Source organism: Pteropus medius, unplaced genomic scaffold (genome assembly GCF_902729225.1).
Source record: "Pteropus medius unplaced genomic scaffold, Ma_sr-lr_union100, whole genome shotgun sequence".
Taxonomy (NCBI): domain Eukaryota; kingdom Metazoa; phylum Chordata; class Mammalia; order Chiroptera; family Pteropodidae; genus Pteropus; species Pteropus medius.
In genome coordinates, this window is record NW_024340692.1 from 15808896 (window position 1) to 15829982 (window position 21087).

The 21087-nt window shown below is 36.3% G+C and overlaps 1 protein-coding gene across 1 annotated transcript in view; it reads left to right on the forward strand.

The window, feature by feature from the left end:
* The window catches only part of PGM5 (phosphoglucomutase 5), a 167046-nt gene that overhangs the window by 15351 nt on the left and 130608 nt on the right, over window positions 1-21087 (forward strand). Inside the window, exons 2-6 of the mRNA XM_039835897.1 lie at window positions 3448-3610; window positions 7873-8019; window positions 10081-10206; window positions 14096-14286; window positions 14896-15050. Coding sequence (XP_039691831.1) covers window positions 3448-3610; window positions 7873-8019; window positions 10081-10206; window positions 14096-14286; window positions 14896-15050 — 782 coding nt within the window. The remainder of the gene's footprint in view (window positions 1-3447; window positions 3611-7872; window positions 8020-10080; window positions 10207-14095; window positions 14287-14895; window positions 15051-21087) is intronic.

Below are 21087 nucleotides of genomic sequence, written 5' to 3' on the forward strand. Positions count from 1 at the left end.
ATCACTCATTGTGAAAACTAGTCACGTGGCCACACACAGACACCAGGAAATGTTGCCCCTGGCTGGATACCCGCTCCTGAGCAAGCAACTCTGTACTATGGAAGGGGATCACAACTTTTTTGTGGACTATGAACCAAGTCTGCCACAGCTGCATGACCTTCATAATTATCCTTTTAAATGGCTGAATATTCCTTAAGTTGATACATCATAGTTTATTTAATAGGTTCTTCCTTTTAGACATTTTTAAAGATCGTTTAAATTTTTTCACTTCTGATGACTGCCACTATAGGAGATATCTACACATACATACCTCTTCTCTATTTAAAGATTATTTCTTTAATAATTCTAAAAACTGGGAGAGATAGAAAATAATAAAATTTACAATAATTTTTCAGATTCTTGAATCTATAGGCTCATTATTCAAAGTCACTGACTAAATTGTATTCATTGCTTTATCTACAGGGTCTTCTACATTGCCTGTTTCATGGTAATACTCAATAAGACGAGTCGAGCGACCAAATAAATTTTAACAAGAGCATGTGGAACATAATTTATCATGGCTCTGGGTAATAATATGAGTGTAATTATTGCCTTTGTCTTTTCTGACTTGATAAATGGCACCACATCCCTCAAATTTTAAGAGTAGAAAGCTGTGCAAGAAAGTACCACAAAATTTAGTGGCTTAAAACAATAAAAAATATTTAGTTAACACTTTCCATGGGATAGGAGATGGGTTGTTCTGGCTTTGGGATTCCATGAAGTCACAATTACATATTGGTGGGAGCTTTGTCATATGAAATCTTGACTGGGGCTGGAGGATACACTGCAAGCTGGCTCACTTACGTGGCTCGCAAGTTGGTGCTGGCTGTTGGTGGGAGGCCTCAGTTTCTCTCCACACAGGGCTCCTTGAGTGTCTTCATGATATGGTGACTGGTATCTCCTAGAATGAGCAATCCAAGAGAGCAAGGCAGAAGTGGCAGTGTTATTTAAGGCCTCACCTTGAAGTCTCACACTGTTACTTCTGCAGTGTTCTACTTATCACCTAGCTCTGCCTTATTCAGTGTGGGAGGAGACTGCACAGAGGCATGAGTGCCAGAAGACAAGGATCATTGGGAGCCATCTTGGAGGCTGGCTACCATAGCACCCCTCTTCTGTATTCTGTTCCATCTCCATGTTCTGTTCATTCTCTTTCCAAAAATATATCTCAAATATAATCACTTTTCTTCATTTGTACTGCCTCTAGCCTAATCCAAGACACTATCCACACTTCGCTCTGCTATGACAGCCTTCCATCTGATCTTCCTTCCACTCTTGTCACTCTCTAATGCATTTTTCACATAGCAACTATTTATTCATCATTCATTTATTTTTTTCAATTAATTAATTCAACATATATTTATTAAGTACTTACTACATGCCAGATTTGTTTTAGATTCTTGTAATATAGCAGTAAAAGAATACAAACTCCTGAGAGCTTATAAATAGTGGGGAAATTAATAATATATATAATACAGAAGATTAAAACAGGGTAAAGGAAATAGAGGACAATAGGGAAATTAGAGACTTATGAGTACTGTATTATATAGGGCTGTCAAGGGTGCTATCTCTGATAAGTTGGCATTGGAATAGAAACCCAAAGGGACAGGAAGGGGCAGGTATATGAATATCTGGGAAAGAGTGCTCTAAGCAGAGGAAAAAGCAAATGAAAGAGCCTTCATGATGCTTGATGTATTTGAGGGAACAGCAAACCATCCTGTGTGGCTGAAGCAGAAGGAGGGAGGGAGGTAGAGAATGGCATGTGATAAAGGTCATTCACATTGTGATGAAGACTTTGGCTTTACCTTGGGTTGGTGGGGGACAAGGAAAGCCATTGGAATGTTTTGCTGACATGATATGGCTTACTTTTTAATAAAGTCATTTGGACTGCTCAGCCTGTGATCTTTTAAAACGTAAATGATACCAGGTCACTTCCACTGTTTAAAACCATTAGATGAATTCTCATTATACTTGAATAAAATCCAAGCTCACTTAGCTATTATTGCTATTATTGTTATTGTTATTATTAAAATTGATACCCTATTATTCTCTATCACAAAACCTGCCTGATTTTCTTCCTAATATATATCCACTTAATAATAATAATAATAATAATAATAATAGGTTTATTTGTTTATAATCTACCTCATCTACTCAAAACTATGTATTCTGGGGATGTTGTGGTATTTAGGTCTTTCCATACTAAATCACCCCAAGACTGCTTTGTTTTTGGAGCTCTTGTGTTTGCTCTCTGTGGTATTTTTTTCTGTATTTGATCAGTGACCAACCACTAGTAATGCTGTCATTGGTGGCAGGGTAACATTGCTGTTGAGCTGGCTTGTAGGATACATCAGTATTTCTCAAACTTTAATGGACAAATGAATGATCTGAAAGGAAGAGAGGGCATCTTGTTAAGACACTAATTCTTAAGGCAGGCCTTGAGGTTCTGCGTTTCTACCAAGCTCACAGTTGATGGTCTTGCTGCTGGTTCTTTGAGTGGCAAGGGGATTGATCACCAGACTTGGTTGAACATTGGTGCAATTACCTATGGAATCTTAAAAACTACAAATGCGTGGATCCCACCCCCCAGAGATTTTAGTACAATTAGTCTGGGATGCAGTCTGAGTATTAGGAATTTTCTAGGCTTCTTTAGTGATTCTAATTTGTAGCATCATTTGAGAACCACTGGATTGGATGACATTGGGCCCTATTTTAAGACAAAGTGTACCAAGTAATGCTTTACAGGGCTGTATTGCCTTCTTTTTTAAAAGTCAGTTTTGTAGCTATAGAAAGAGTCTGGCCACACCAGTGGATGACTTCCAAATCTCTGCCTAGCATGACTGGGTAGTTTCTCAAATGTCTCCAGCACATGCTGTCACTTAGTGGCAGAAATAGAATTCTTGCCTTCGGGAGTGTGGTCATTCCGAATGCAATTAAAATACATCTGCTGAAAATGAGTCTGTAGACAGGTCTCCTTCTGTGAGCTCCTGCTAAGGCAAAGGAAGTGGTGAAGCATAGAATTTCTCTATTTCTTTTTTCTTGTAATTTCTAGCATATTAATGTGTAGTTTCTGAGCCAGTAACAAACTAAGAACTACTTGTGTGGTTCAAGCTAACCCTTTGGTCATCGAAAGCAGATGTTTTGAACTACTGGAAATCAATGAGGCAGTTGTGATTTATAGGTTGATAATTGACTGCTAGATGTGGGTGTCCCAAATGGTCTTGGTGACATTGGGCAGAAGAGACAATGCCTAAGTTCCCCCTGCCCTTCACTTCCCCTAACCTAAAGCCCATTTAGTTCCTTTTGCCAAGTGATAGTTACTGTGTGTTAACTGCCTTGGGGCACTTTCCCATTGAAATGTACTTCTATTCTGTGTAAGTGGATTGATATTTTTTTTCCTGGCTGGTCTAGATTGGACGACTGATTATTGGACAGAATGGCATCTTGTCTACTCCTGCTGTTTCCTGCATTATCAGAAAGATCAAAGCAGCTGGTGGAATCATCCTAACAGCCAGCCATTGCCCTGGAGGACCAGGGGGAGAGTTTGGAGTGAAGTTTAACGTTGCCAATGGAGGTATGTGGTTCAGAATATGCCTTAATCCTCACGATTTCTTCCCTCTTATCACCATCTTTCAGTGACTCCCTGATGGTAGACAAGCAAGGAGAATAGGAAATGGCTCAGAAAAATCTAGTGAGGTACCTGTATTAGGGTTCTCCAGAGAAACAGAACCAATAGGATATGAAGAGATCTATTTTAAAGAACGGGCTCACATGATTATGGAGTCTGAGCAATCCCAAGATCTGTAGTCAGCAGCTGAAGACCCAGGAGAGCCAATGGAGTAGTTCCAATCTGAGTCCAAAGGCCTGAGAAGCAGCAGAACTGATGGTGCCCATTTCAGGCTGATCCCAGTCTGACAGCAGCAGAGGACCCAAGTGTCAGTTTGAAGGCAGGCAGGAAGAGAAAATGAATTCTTCCTTACTCAGAGTTTTGTACTGTCCAGTCCTTTAGTGGGTTTTGGATGAGTCCCATCCACCTTGCAGAGGGCAATCTGCTTTACTCGTCTACTGATTCAAATGCTAATCTCCTCTGGAAACTCCCTCAGAGACATACCCAAAATAATGTTTAACCAAACATTTTGACTCCCTGTGCCTCAGTCAAGTCAACACATAAAATTAACCATTACAGTACCCAACGAATGTGACATGACAAGGACATGGCATAATGGGATCTTGAACCCTTTTTGTCTGTTGGCCCCCCTGCATTCCTCAGCACAGTAAAATGGTTGATGCTTCTCTGATATGGAAGGACTCTGGATTTTAAAGTTGGAACATACCCTCAAAGTCCTTTAGACCATTGTCATTTTACAGATGAACAAATTAAAGCCTGGAGAGGCAGTTATTTGCTCAAGATCAGATGGCTGCTCAGGGTCAGACAGGACTTTTTAGCATAAGTCCTGGACTCTCTCTTTCCTATAGTGTTGACTATTTCACTGAAACGGTTAGACTTATTTTTTTTTTCTTCTATTTATAGAAATTTATACTTTGGAGGTCCTAGTGGGGTAGGATATGTATATAGTAGTGAATGAAAAAATTTTGAACACACATAAAGGTAGAGAGAATAAATGGATACTATGTATCTATTACTCTCCCTACCCCATTTTGCTCTTTTTTTCCCCCTGAAGAATTTTAAGATATTTTATGAAACAAAGACATTTCACATTAAACATTTCTGAATGTATCTCTTAAAAAGAAAGACATACCCCTATATAAATAACAACATTATCACACATAAACAAAGTAACACTAATTTTCTGATGTCATCTAAAGCTTAATCTAATTCAAAATTTCCCAGTTTTCCCTAAAATGTCATTTACTGCTATTTTGTTCAAACAAGGATTTATCCCAGAACCATGCATTGTATTTGGTTGTTAAGTCTCTTAAATCTCTTTTAATCTAGAACACTGAGTCTGAGTATATACCTGAGTGGGAGCTGAATTTTAACCAACAATAGTTGCCATTGTGAATTATTCCTGGTCCCAGGCAAAATAGCACATCCTGAGGGGAACATATATTATCTTCCCTCTCTTTGCAGACACTTTAAACATTATCCAAAGAAGGAACTTTATTCATGTCAAGCATTTAAAAAACAAACAAAGCAAGCAGACAAACAAGAAAACAACAATTTAAAAAATTGTCTGTCTTTGAAGGCATGTTTAGAGAAGCTCTGCTTCACCAAAAAGTACCTATAGCTAGTCTTGCAGCATCTACTGAATATTTTAGGAAAAACTATGCAGTGTGCAGGTTTTATACACTGATAATACAGGAAATTGAATGGACTCAGAAAATGGCAGTTTGTAGGGAAATGCAATATATAAGTTGCCAAATTAAACAATGGATTTTAATTAAGCATTTGAAATTAATATCTGACTTTATATCTTGTGAGAGCATCTCAGTCATCTCTGTGCTATCCTGTGAAGCATAACAGAAGAAGATATTTAAATACCCATTTTGTAGATGAAATTACAGGTTATAAAACCTATTCACTCGTATCTTGAATAAGGGAAGAGGGTTGAACTTATCATTTAATCTTTAACTAAGTTGAAAGTTCTTCCTCTTACATTTAATTCTTCGTGTTTGCATATCTTGGCATCATTAATAAAACTAACATTTCTGATAGCATAAAGAGATTCAGTTGGTTTCTTCCTGCTTTAAGTAGAGTAAATTTTAGCATGATATCTTTAACCTGAAGTTGCAAGCATTTATCCCTTCTATTTTGTGTGATATAGATATATCTTATGAAATGAATTAAAAAGCTAAGTGTATAGAATTAGTAGGCACATATAGGGAAATGGGGCACATCTGGAGCTATGTTGCTTTTAAAGCATATTTAGAGAACAAGACTATTCTTAGTATGTTTTTAAGTAGAGGGGAAGATGTTAGGGAACAAATGGAATCAGTAGTAAAAATGCTGATGTTTTGAAAACTTATAATGTACCAGGCTCCATATTGAGAACTTTACATATATTATCTTATTTAATCCTCACAACAACCTGATGAAGGCACTGAGGAATAAAATGGTTAAAAAACACTTGCGCAGTGTCGCAGAATTAGTAAGCTGTGTTCATTCAGAACCTAGACTCCAAGAAGGGGGCAGAACTTCTGAATAAGAAGGCAAAGATGGGGAAAGAAACAACTCTGAAGAGTGCAAAATAGAAGTTTTGGGAAAAGTGGCCTATATCTGTTCAAAAAAATGTAAGAAGAAAGGTTGCCTGCTAAGATAATGAGGCAAGAAAAGGGACTTAGGATAGGTGGAGATGTTTTGTAAAAGATACTGTGGGAAATTTATTATGGATTCCTGAGAAGTCGTGAGGACTAGGGTGAAGTTAAACTCTCATTCTTAGGGAAAGGCAGTTTGTATAACTTTATGACTACCTTCAGCAATGCATGAGAGTCTGGGAATGGCAGCAATGCGAGCAGATAATGGCGATGTCCCAGGTTTGGGAAGTGGCTGGGTGGGCACGGCAGAATATCAGGAGGGTTGGCAGTTATTAAGAGTGTCTGAGCTGACATCAGACTACTAAGATTCCAGTCCAGCCTCTGTCAATTACTAGTGATGTGACCTAGATTAAGGTCACCTCTTCCAATTTCAGTTTCCTCATTTGGAAAATGACGGTAATAATAATGCTTACTTCATCTGTTCTTTGGGGAGTGCCAAATTCCTTATAAAGTGTGAGATGTGGTATATATAAGTTGCAATAAATGTTGGCTTATGTTATTATGCTAACAAAGGCATAGCTCAAATGGTGGACCATAGGGTGCTGCCTGGGAAAAGAGACCAATAAAACTAGAATGGACTGAAAGCCAGGGATTCATCAAATGATGACGGGCATCAGTATAGCAATGAGAAGCAGGTTCAGCAGAGGTACGGAGTAGGGTTGATGGAAGATAAGGAATTTGTAGGCCGAGGACACTCAGATTTGGTATTTTTGAGGGAAGAATTTCAAGAAACTAATACTTAAGGTGTAGCTGTATCGAGCATTGACTAAAGTGGCTTGCATTAAGATATAAAAGTGAGGCCTTTTGAGCCACGCTTCTCTCGCTCAGTCCCACTTCCACTTCTGGAAGTGTACTTTCCCTTCTAATAAAACTTTTCTTTTCTATTATATATATAAAAAAAAAAGATATAAAAGTTAAAAAGACAAGAAAAACTGAAGAGAACAATTGATTTTATGTTCAATTTATTTAAAGTTTATTACAACTTAATTGTCAACCTGAACTTGTGAGCACACGCATCAGATATTTTTAGTTAAACCTCTTTTTAAAAACTTGGGAGTCACTAGAGAGTATGAATTGAGGGGAAATAATTTACCCTGGTAAGCTCACACATCAACGAGGCAACAGGCCTGGGAGTGGAAATCATATTTGCTTTCTCTAGGTTACTTGGGAAGCTGGAATTTAAATCTGGAATCCCTCACTTCTGTCTAAAGCGTATCCTGTTTGTGTCTCATATCCTGAATAAAGCTGATTACATAACTGGGCCTCCCTGGCAGGTGTGAGACTATTTTTAGGGAAGATGTATCTTTGCTGAGAAGTAGATTCAAACAAACAGACATATAGGTTATTAGCCTCCATAGAACAGGTAAGGCTGGCTGAATTTCCTCCATAGCGGATGTATACAACATAAGAAATATTGGGTCTAATTGAACTGTGAACTGTTGTCCATTGCTTAGAGAACATGCAAATCTTTCTCCTGCTTGGTAGAGGAGGAGGTAACATTTCTTTGATGGAACTTTTAAATAAATTCAGTTTTGGTGCTGCATTATTTTCAAATTTTAGGTCCTGCGCCAGATGTTGTCTCAGACAAAATCTATCAGATCAGCAAAACGATTGAGGAATATGCCATCTGTCCTGATCTTCGAATTGACCTGTCTCGACTAGGAAGACAAGAATTTGACCTGGAGAACAAATTCAAACCATTTAGAGGTAATAGAGAGATTATATTTTTAAAAAGTCAGGATAACTCTGTGGATGGGGATGACTCTGGTTTCTACATGGGAGTACACCCACGAAAGCGATTGCGTTATCAATCTCAGGAGTGACACTTGATAAATAGATGTAATCTGAATGTGGTGTAGAGAGTAATAAAAGCAGCCAAGATATTCAGAACAGGCAACTTTCAAAAACTACTTTGCAGACGCTATCATTTTCGACATAGGGAAAGTTTCACAGCCGACTCTTTTACGGTATTCCAAGGATAGACTGAATTGCCAAAACGTCTTTGTGTTTTCTAAGCAATTAAGGTGAAGATGCTGGAATACTTTCATAATTTTATTTAGTTGTCCAAGAGACCTAGATCTTTGGTGAGCTCAGGTTCAAGCACATTGCTGCAGATACTTTGCTGGTTTGATAAGTTTTTAAAAAATGCCACGGATACTAGGAGGTGGGTAGAGAGATTTCCTGGCTCCCAAAAAGAATTTCGCAGATAATTGTTTAGAATAGTTTATGTGTTGTGTTCTTGCCAAATTAAATGTTGAGCAGGGCTTGAGTTAATTGGAAACAAATCAGTCTCATCATTTCACCTTATAGGGTCAAGAGCATGAACCATGTGATATGAACTTATAAATTTCACTGAATTCTCTTTGCTTTCTTCCTTTTTACATTTATGTTTGTACTATGTGTTATCTGCTATAAATACCAAATCTATTTAGGTAAGTGGTTCAAGAATTTAAGAACCAGAATGAAATTGCCAGAATTATTATATTATAGAATGAGTAAAACTTTTAATTCAAGACTTTTTATTTTATAGATTAATTTTTTGTTGTACAAAGTTTACCATTTTAACTATTTTAAGTATACAGTTCATACAAATTAATTTTTAATTGATTTATTTTGTAGATTAATATCCTCTTCATGTCAAAATATGATGAAAAACCAAGTATGTTCCTTAAAAAGTAATTATATTATATTTGAATGGACACACATATTGTATTGATTAAAATGCAAAGAAAAATATTTTTAGCTGTATATTTGACCAGATGAAGAGATAATTTCATATTACATATTAAAATCTCATCCATTAAATATTATACCTGGATTTACTGAAAATTATTAAAGGTGGATTGGTAATATCTTTAGTGCAGGCTTAAATATTTTAGGATTCCAAAGTAGTATGTATTTGAAAAATTTGAAAAGCAGTACATATAAGTTTCAAAATTTAACTATGAATTTAAAAAGATAGGCTCATGGACAAGTTTTAGCATCTAAAAGTCAACTAGGATCTTTTCTAGGAAAAGAATCTCCTGAGTATTATTATGTACTGATTGCCAAGTTTGAAAAGTGTAATGTATTCTGGGTTTTATGTATTTGTCAAATAAATGGAAAAGACTTGTTTTGGATTCCTGGTCATTGGGTGGTGCTGGACACTAGAGAATATTTGTATTTAATGAGGATTTCTAAATATCTGGCACTCACCCTGAAATTGTTACTAGATTGGACACACAAGAGATTTCACACAAACTCAGGAATATATCCTTCATCACTAACTCTAAACCTGGATCTGGTTGGCACAATGGCATTAGGAAAATAGGAGTCACTGCTGAGGTCACTCTTTGATTTGTTTCATGCCAGCTGAGTCATTCTTTGGCCAGCCCCTATAGGAGAGGCAACTGGGTGTGCCAATATGCCTCTTAGCATTGAGGTGGGTGCATTTTGGGGGAAGGAGGAGGCAGAAAGAAGGCGGGAATAGGGATAACAGCACAGTTTTATCTTAACTATTTTATTCTTTCAGTTGATTTTTCACTTGCAAAGAAATTTACAACTTGATATTGTTTACACTCATTGATAATTTGAAAAGTTTGTATCATCTTGGTTGTGTCTTCATTTGTGATTTTGTCTATAAATGGACACTGTGCTTCTCAAATAATGTGTGGGGTTATGATGGGCTTGTGATCAGTTTTATTTATTAGGGTAGTCATTATTTTTACATTTCCATGTATCCTTCATGGTTACGCTCATTGATGTTTCCTTTTGCTTTCCTATCCTTAGTGGAGATAGTGGACCCAGTGGATATCTATCTCAATCTCCTTCGGACCATTTTTGACTTTAATGCTATCAAGAGTTTGCTGACTGGGCCTGGCCAACTGAAGATCCGAGTTGATGCAATGCATGGAGGTAAGCTTGTGGTCTTCTACGTTGGTGGGCAAGAAATGTTAAGGAGACCTCGACACGTGTTGAGTTTCTGGGATTATGAGGAAGGTTGGATTCATAGATAGTCACACAACATGTGTATGTTCAGATATTCGGAATGCTCCAGAAAACTTCGGCATTCTAATTTCTCCCTTTTGATGCAAATGGAAACTAGAGCTTGAACAAATAAGTTTGAGTTATTAGAATGTGGCATGGATAGAGTAAAACGGTAGTCATTAAATTTTTTTTTTTTTGATCACAGTACGTGCACATAGTTTAAATAGTCAAATAGTTCAAAGTTCATTATTAAAAAAAATCTATCCTTAACTCCCCCACTCCCATGTCCTGCTTTCTAGAGGCAACTTTTTAAAAACTCTTTTAGTTATTTTTTTAAAACTATTAATCTCCCTATTACTAAAAACCATGAATATACTACTTCTTATCAAGTTTTCGATTTTGGGGCATTACTGACTTCATACTATGGAAAATTAGATTGTAGCTCTTTTTCATCCTCTCCACTCACTAAATCTAAGCACATTTCCCTAAACTAATTATATGACCATTTTGGTAAGATCAGTATTCATTGTCTACATTATCATAATATTGCTGAGCCCTGCAAAATACTATAATTATGTTTTCTTTATAGCACAACTTTTTAAAAATTGTCTTGAAATTAGTAATTAACCCCCATAGTCTCCCGGTGTCTAAATCTTTTCTCACTTCATTGTCCTGGAGACCTCTAATCTGCTTCTACTTCATTCTGCCCTGGTTGCTCCGGGAGCTGCTATTATCCTGGACTTTTTCCTTATCATTATTCTAGTAACTCCTTTACCCCTCTCTTAATTTGACTCCTATTTCTGGATCCATTGTCATCCATTTTCTTGACTTACTCCTAAATTTTGGAGGAACACATTTTCTAGGAACTCTGTGAGAGGAAGCTTATGGTAGGTAAATATTTTCAGTCTTCGCATATCTGAAAATGCCTTTTTTCTATGTTAACTCTTAATTGATATTAGTCTGGATATAAAAATCTAGGTTGGATATCATTTTCCTTTAGAAGTTTGAGGGAATTGCTCCATTGTCTAATGGCCATTTGTATTGAACCTGAGAAATCCGATGCTGTTCTGATTTTTAAATCATTGTATGAAATCTTTCTTTTTTCTTCTCTGGAGATTTTTAGGGTCTTTGACTTATCTTCAGTGTTTCTACCTTTCATAATGATGAGTCTTAGCGTGGGACTATTTTCCTCTATTGTGCTGGGCACTTGAAAGATTATTTTAATCTGCTAATTCGTGCCCTTTAATTCTGGGAAATTTTCTTGAATTACTTCTTGGATGATTTCCTTCACCATTTTCTCTTTCCTTTCTTTCCAAAATGGCTATTGTTTAGATATTGGCCCTTCTGGACTGATGCTTTAATTTTCCTATTCTCCCTCCACAACTCATTTTTCTTCTCTTTGTTTTGTGCTACTTTCTGAGAGATTTCCTCAAATTTATCTCCAGTTCCTTCCATTAAGTTTTTCAGTTCCATTATCATATTTTTATTCTTCCCATTTTTTTTTTGTTTTCCAAATAGTCTTTTTTTAAAGAATATCACCCTAGTTATGTTTCATGAATTCCATATCTTTTTTAATAAGTCAGGTTTACTGAGGAATAATATATAAGTATATATGTAGTAGAATTCATACCTTGTAGGTATACAGTTTGATGAAGTTTGACAAACACATATATAGTTATGTAATCACTATGACAATCAAAACATAGAATATTTCCCTTACTTCAAAAAGTTTCCTTGTTGCCGTTATAGTCAAACCTGTCCTCCTATACTTAGCCCCTGGCAAGTGCTTATCTTCTCTTTGCACCCATAGTTTTGCCTTTTCTAGAAAGCCATATAAGTGGAAACATACAAAATGTAGCTTTTTGCTCCAGGCTTCTTTCACTCAGCATAATGTTGTAGAGATGCATTCATGGTGTTATTTTTATCAGTACTTATTCCTTGTTATTACTGAGTAGTATTCCATTGTAAGGATGTACCAGTTCATTTATCTGTTCACCAGTTGATATAATTAAGGTTATTTCTAGGTTTTGGCTACTACAAACAAAATTTCTATAAACATTTGAGAATAAGCCTTTATGGAGATATATGACTTCATATGTCTTAGATAAACACCTAGGAGTGGGATTGCTGGGTCATATGATAAGTGTATGTTTAACTTTATTAGAAACTGTCAAACTGTTTTCTAAAGTGGCTGCACTATTTGCACTACCAGGACTATAAGAGAGGTCTAGTTTCTCTGTGTCCTCACTAATACTTGGTATTGTCAGTCTTCAGTTTTAGCCATTCTACTGTATCTTGTTGATCTCTATTAGATTATTACTGATACATACTTTAAAAGTTTTCTTCTCTCTGTATAGTTTCTATTTCCTCCTGGTTGCTTTTTACTCTTTTTGTTCTGGTCTCATGTTAAATGTATTCCTCAAAACTTTGGTGATCCTTGGCTGTCTGACATATTTAAAAGTGAGGACACTATCTCCATGAACTTTACTCTGAGGTCTTCTGGTTGGGCTGTTTGGTCTTTCTTACAGGGTTGGTAATAATCCTTAGTAAAGAATTTTTCAGGTTCTTAGCATTATCTGGCCTAGAGGGAAGAAAGCTTCTCTTTCCAAATAGTTTGAGGAGTATTTCTGGATTCGAGCCTCATTGTCTATCTCTGAATCAATCACTCTGGCTGGGGAATGGAGGACACTGATAGAGCAGAGCTAGGTCACCTCCCCAGCCTTGGGATCACATGATCTAAGCCATTTCCGGATCACATGAACTAAGATGGGAAGGGGGTTGGTTTTCAAAGGAAACCCAAAATGCTGCTACTAGATGAAGGAGAAATGACTGATGGGCAGGAAAAATCAAGACATGCTCACTGTTTGAGGTTTGTGTTATATTATTGGAAAATAAATGGAAAGCAATCCTTTCCATATATTTCAGCCAACAGGATTATATGCTGGTCCCCAAACGTGCTGTATATTCTATCTCGGGCTTCGTTCCCTTGCTCATAATATTCTTTCCATTTAGATGGCATCCTCATTCCTTACCCCTGTCAAATTATACTTTTCCTTCAAGTTCCCCAGAAATGCTGCTTCCTTCTTGAAGCCTTACCTGTGTTCATTCATCCTCTTAAGCCATTGGATCTAATTATTTCATAAATATACATTGACTAGCATGAGTCTTACCATTGTAGTCATTCATCTGTAAATTTCATTCATCCCAATGCCAGAGTAAGAGCCCAATAATATAGGAACCATGTGCTTTGGGTCCCTTGAATATGATCCCCTCCTTTCCTAACATAGGAGGAGTTACATGTTAGGAACTCCATAAATGTGTGTTGAGTTGCAGAACACTATTCTTTAGCATTTATTTTGTAAAATGTGCTTAATTTTATATGCTTCAGTGGTTTACAGTGTTTAATTATACACTTGGCAGAGTTACAATGATTGCAGAGACAAAGAACATTGCTAGAGCCTTTTAGTGCTTTTGCATATATTTAGCTAAAGCTTTTAATACATAAAAAGCAACAAACCATGAATCATTATTATGTAGTTGATTTCTTTCTGGTAACATTTTAGAAAAGTTTTGGAGAAAAATTTTATGTAACTGGATTATTGAATACATCTTCTCTATGTCTAACACAGTAACTGGCATATAATAGCTACTCAATGAACAGTAGTTAAAGTAAATGCTATCCTGTGTTGTGTCTTGAAAAAGCTTGTAGAATTTATCTTTTTTCTGTGCTAGAAAATGGCCTTTCTTGTTCTAACCAGAACAAAACACCCTTGGGGGGTTCTGCAAAGATTTCACATTGCTGTGTATCTTTTTTTAGTTATGGGACCCTATGTGAGAAAAGTCCTGTGTGATGAGCTGGGGGCCCCGGCCAATTCTGCAATAAACTGTGTTCCCCTGGAAGATTTTGGAGGGCAGCATCCTGACCCAAACTTGACATATGCAACGACCCTTCTGGAAGCTATGAAAGGAGGGGAATATGGATTTGGAGCTGCATTTGATGCTGACGGGGTAAGTAGGAATGTTTTTCACCTGCTGACCCTTTTACTGTATGATGAGTCAAGCATTGGAAACCAGAGAATTAATGAACACATCTGGGGCTGACATATTTGGGGCATATGAACCCTAACTGGCACTGCATCTGCTCTTCTGTTCGATGGATAAGTATTGCAACTTAATAGCCATTACAGTTCTTTGTTCCTGGTAAACATCATGTTATGAAAATATTATTTCTTTTTTAAAAATATTCATGCAATAAATCTTTATTTATGACTGGTTTTGTTGAAAGCACCATGTTAAGGAACCAGCTGTTTTAGCATAACCCCTGCTCTCCATTATATTTGGGGGACATTGTGAATTAAGAATATGGAGACTACTGAAGCCTGAGGTAGTCATCTACATTTCAACAGCTGGGACACATTCTTAGTTGTATCTACATGCTGGGGCCTACAATATTCAGGGATTTAAAACGAAGATTTCCAATGCCTCTTTGGCCTCATTCAAGTTCTTTTAGGTTGTTTAAATATAAGATGGCAGTAAAGTGGCTTCTGATGGTTATGGGATTAGGCTGCTAGGAGCAGATCTTCTTGTCTGATTATTTTCATACATTCTCTCCCACAGGACCGGTATATGATTCTAGGCCAAAATGGCTTCTTTGTGAGCCCTTCTGACTCACTGGCCATCATTGCTGCCAACCTCTCTTGCATTCCATATTTCCGTCAGATGGGGGTCCGAGGGTTTGGGAGGAGTATGCCCACCAGCATGGCCCTGGACAGGTAAGCAAGGCTGTAAATGTGAAAAACTTCATGGTAGGCCCTGATATCAATGTTCCCTTTGCAGGTAACTGTTACTTATTCCCCCTACTCCACTGGGAACTTGTTGGAAGCATGGGAACTTAGAGACATGGATAGTGTACTGGGTTGCATCATGAAGAATCAGGTTCGTCACTTCTTAGCTGTGAGAACTTAAAGACTTATTTGATCTCTGTGCCTTGATTTTCTTATCTTTAAAATGAGGATGAAAATAGTATCATCCTTACATGAGTTGTATTGAGGTAGGAGTGCAGTGATTCATGAAAAACATTTAACATAGTAAATACATCATAAATGTTTAGTAATAGGACTTACCAAATATGTAAATGAACATAGATTTTGAGGTCAGATAATATTATGTTGAAATGCTAGCTCGTATCATTAACACTGCAAAAATAAGGATAATCCTGTATAGGTTTTTTGTGAGAGTGAAATGAGATATGTATGGAAAGTGCCCAAAAGGATATTCACTTAGTAGATCAAACAATGTTAGATTTCTTTCTCCTTGCCCTACCCATCCCTAATATCTTTTACCTTGTCTTATCAAACAGTGAATTTCAGAGTCTAATATTTTCAAGCAACGTGTATTATTAAGGAAGCAGTACTTGTGCATGGTGGAAAGTTAGAAAACACAAAAAATAAGTAAATGTAAACATTGTAACTCTCCCCTTGAGTTACCTATGTTAATAGATAAATGTATATTCCCTAGATAAATGTGTATTGGATTGCTTTCTATACTTATATAATATACATATGTAATTATAAATCATATGTAATATATATAATATTTATACTATATAATACAATTGCCTTTTTGTAAAACCAAAAAGAGATCTGAAAGTAGACTGCTTTGTAACTTTTTTCTTTTCCATCAACAATCTTTAGCTTTGAATTAATAGACTTTATGTCATCTAAAACAAAGATTATATTTAAATTTCCCCCAAGTGTTCCTAAAGTGTATTTAATTGATGGTTTGCCCAAAGCATCATCTCATGTAAGACTATACATTGCATCTGGTGGTTATATCCCTTAAGTCTTTAAAATCCATCACAATCCTTTTCTCTTGTACTCAGTGACAGTGATTTTTGAGGAGACTTGACCAGTTGTCCTGCAGAGTCCCACCCATGAGGTTTTTTCCTCATGGTGTTATTCATTCATTCATGAGGTAAAATTTACATATGGTGAAATGAGTAATCTTAAGGGTACAATTCAATGAATTTTGAAAAATTACATATCTGTATAACAACCACTCAGATTAAGATATAGAACATTCCCATCACCCCAGAAGTCCTCCTGTGCCTCCAGTACCCCATAGGGAACCATTGTTATAATCTCTATTGCCATATTGATGTTTTGTCTGTTCTTAAATTTCACATAAATTGAATCATATACTATATACTAGTTTGTTACTGTTTTTTTCATTTAATATATATTTTTTGATTCATCCAGATTCATTGCATGAATCAGTAGTTAATTCTCTTTTGTTGTTGTGTAGTATACCAAACTATGAGTATATCACAATATATTTTTCCAGTCTCCTGTTGATGGACATTTGGGTTGTTTCCAATTATTAGTTATTGTGAATCGCGCTGCTATGAGCATTTTTATACAAGTCTTTTTATGGACACATCTTTATTTCTCCTGAATAATCTAGGAGTAGAATGCTATTATAGAGTTGATGTATGTTTAATTTTACAAGAAACTGCCAAACTGTTTTCCATTTTACACTCTTATTTGCAATGTATAGGAGTTCTAGTTGTTTCCTATCATCATCATCATTTGGTGTTGTCAGTCTTTTTTATTTTAGCCAAACTAGTGAGTGCAAAATATTATTTCATTTTGGTTTAGATTTGTATCATCCTAATGACTAGTAATATTGAGCTCATTTTTATATGCTTATTGTCCATTTGTGTAACTTCTTTGTTATCTGCTTGCTTAATTAAAAAAAAATTGGGTTGTCTTTTTATTATTAATTTATAAAAATTATATATTATAGATAATAAGTCTTTTGTGAGATTTTTATATTACAAATATTTTCTCCCTGTCTGGTGCTTGCCTTTTCATATTTTTAATGGTATCTTTTGGAAGTCCAATTTATTATTTTTTTATTGTATGTTTAGAATATATTTATTTGTCCTCTGCAAGAAATCTTGGCTTACCCCAAGGCCAGAAAGATGATTGCCCTATGTTTTATTTTTAGAATCCTAGTTTTAACTTTTACATTTAAGTCTATGATGATTTTTAATTAGTTTATATGTGTGGTGTAAAGCAGGGGTTAAGGTTCACTTTCCTCCCATAACTAGGTGTTCTAACAGTATTTATTGAAAGGAATTTTCTTTCTCCTTTGTGCCTTTTTAAAATATCAACTGACCATATATAGGTGGGTCTATTTGAGAATTCTCTATTCTATTCCATTGATCTATTTGTCTTTCCTTATGGCAATATTACATTGTCTTGATTATTGAAATTTTAAAGTAAATATTGAAATCAGATGACTCCCCCAATTCTTTTTTCTTCTTTGCCAAATTAAAAAAAAAATGTGTGTTCTAGATCCTTTGCATTTCTATATACATGTTAAAATCAACTCATCAATTTTTACCAAAGCCTGTTCAGGTTTTGATTGGGATTATGTTGAATCAGTAGAGCAATTTGAGAAATATTGCATTTTAATTATATTGAGATTTCCAGTTCAGGAATGTGGTATATTAATTTATTTAGTTTTCTTTAATTTCCAATATGTACTTTGAAGTTTAATTTCTTATACATATGTTTTATAGTTTAGTGTAGAGGTCTTACCCAATCTTCGTTAAAATTTATTCCTGAGTATTTTTCATATATTTTGGTGCTATTATAAATGGAATAGTTTTATAGATTTAATTTTTCAGTTGTTTCCTGCTAGTAATGAAAAATACAACTAATTTTTGTAAATTGATCTTGTATTCTTCCATCAGAGGGGGGAAGAATCACATACCTTTGGATGCCCCCCACTTTACTTCTTTCCTTCAGGTGATATTGATATCCATGATAATGAACCACCTCAGTTAAAAATTTTTGCCTAACATCACCAAAGAGTGTGGTGTATGGCTCCATGTTTTTTTCCATTTGCTTTTTCTTATATCTTTACTTTCAAAAAAAAAAGATTCCGTAAAATTGTAGAGAACAGGCAAAATGGGACGATCTTTAGAAATTGAGAACCTAGAGTCATATAGGATCCTGAGTGCTATGTAGGTTATTTAATATTGTGGGAATATATTTAATAATAACACCTTCCACTTGTATAGAATCTTATAATTTAGAAAGAACTTTCATGTATTTGATCTTCACTTGAACTTTGCATTAATAGAGAGGTAATTGGATAGGCATTACTATCAGCATATTGAAGATGCTAAATCAAGTATCAGAGAGGTTACATTACTTGCACAAGGTTACACAGCTAATAAGAAAGTGACCCAGGATTTGAAACAAGGTCTTCCAATTTAGTTTGCTTTTCCATCTGCCCATCAAGTAACTACAACTTGATCAGGGTGGTCCCTGAGAAACTAGTCGAGAATATTGCCCAACTCTCCTGTGGTGTAGCCAGCAACTTTCCAAACCCTGCCCAGAAGAGGCTGGTTTCATTCTGACAACAAAAACCATTTGTCCTCTTTTCTTGTGGAAATTTCCCAGTACTTCTTGATTTCACTTTATCCCCCCTTCCCAAATAAATCTCTGTTTCAGTCAGAAACCAGAGGCCTTGCTTAGAGATTTCACAAAGGACCTGTTCTGATATGGAAGTGACCATTTCAAAGGATTATTCATGCTTGCTGGTTGGGATTCAGAATTCTGTGGGGCTCTGACGTGGTGATTTGTTTTGGGTATTTGATCTGGTGTGTAACTCCCAGGTGGATTCTCATGATGGACACTTTATAAGCTTCTTTCTTTCTAGGTAAAATAAATGCAGCTTCAAAATCATATCTTAGTGGTTTCCCATGTCGGTTATTTTTTAAACATTAAAAAAATCATAGGAATGTGCCCATTAATGCCAGACCCTGGAAGAATGACAGCTGAGTAGTTGAGAAACATTAAATAGTGCACTTGCCTAAACTCTTGGGATTCCAGAACGGCGGCGGGGGTGGTGGTGGGGGGGAGGAGCTGTACCCTTGAGACTGATGAATTATTCAGACAAAATTTTATTGTTCACAGATAATTGTTGTTCCCTGAGGGAAGACTTGTAGTGTCTTTAATTTCTACCCTTACAATGTTGCTAAAACAAGGATTCCATTTACCCAAGAATAATACAGTTTCAGCCTTGAAAATGGCATTCTTTGGGGGCTTTGTCATTCTGAATGTGTCCGATTTCTGGTTGCAGATGAGTCTGTGTTGCTGAAATAATTTTGGTTCAAATGATTTGAGAAGTAAAGCACATTCAAAGTATATTTGTGGCCCAAGGTCTGTCTCAACCCCATGCAGAGGTATTAACTAATCTTTTGTATTATCCTTCAATAATATTTATGAAGTGCCCATCTGTGCTTGAGGCTGTGCTGAATGCTATGTAAAAGAAGGCAAACACATGCAGACTTGAGCACTCCTCATTAGAGATATTTATAGCCTCAAACAAGCTAGCATCCTTGGATACACTGCAAGGGAGCCAGACCTAAAATGTATGTTTTGACTTCAAAGGAGGCCATATAAGGTCCACCACCCATAAATATGGTGGTAAAGGGAGTTAATGTTCTTCTACCCTTTCTTTGCTTTGTGTACCAACCCTGTTATTCACCATTTTCTCACTCAAGAATTATTTATGAAGGGCCTTCTGTATCCTAGACATGGTCCCTTGCTCTGGTGGAACTTATAGTCTAATGGAGAAGACAGACAATAGCAAGCAAAGAAAAAAAAAATATAAATACAAATTGCAACAGATGCACATGGGAAGTGAACTTGGTGCTGTAATAATTGGTGGGTATGAAACATCCTGCTTAGATAGGGTAACCAGGAAAGGACTCTCCCAGGAGGTTATGGGTAGCAACGAAAGATCAGAAAGATGCAGCTGGGCCTGGCTATGATTCTGTGATCAGAAATGGCCCATAAGGCATGTGAAAATACTTATTTTTCAGAATGTAGTCTACAGTTATTTGTTGCCAATCTCCAGTCTGAAATATATGCTGTAGCTTTATCTTGAACACATTCAGTTGGTCTTTGGAATCCAGACAGTGTTAATCTTGCAAGTATGCAAGTATCTACTGATCTGTGATGACCTTGGTCCTTACTTCATCCTGTAGATATATGCTGTTTTATATCTAAGATCAGTCATGATGGACTATAGTGATGGGAGAGAGAGCGACATAAGCTAATATCTAATTTCTTAGTCTCTCCATACATTGCTTTTGCTACAGAATGATGGGAATTATTTTGCCTTATCAGATAAAAATTTCAAGTGTATCCTATATTAAAACAATTAAAAAATAAAAAGCCCTTTATTATAGATGTTACTGCCCTGATATTTTCCATAGCTAATCCAGTCAGGGTTAAGGCAGAAAAGAGATGGCACCCTCAAAAGGGGCTTACTAAAGATAATTTAATAATATTAACTTAATAACCTGGTCTACAGAAGCATGGGTAAAGTTAAAACAGCCCCCTCCCTCAAATCAAGAATAGATGGAGAGGCATCCCAGGACTCATAATAGCAGAAAGCTATTAATTCTCCTAGGACGGAAGGGTCAAAGGGAGGGATCAGGGTAACCATAGCCTGGTAAGGTCTGAAGTCACGAAAGGTGAGCTGTCAGAGAGGAACTGAACTTGTCAGGGAGGCAAAAATACCCTAGATTCTCTCTTTTCTTTTCCTACCCCCCAATCTCCTGCTGATGTCTCCTGTTGGCCAAACCCAACTAGAAGCCAGAGGGCAACCTGTGGAGCTCAGCCTTCTAGGGAAGAAAGCAGAGCAGAGAAGGGCATTGAATGAAATGGGATTTCCATTGAGAAAACTGTAAAAAGATTGTTCAGTGATGAGTATGCCTGAGGTCCA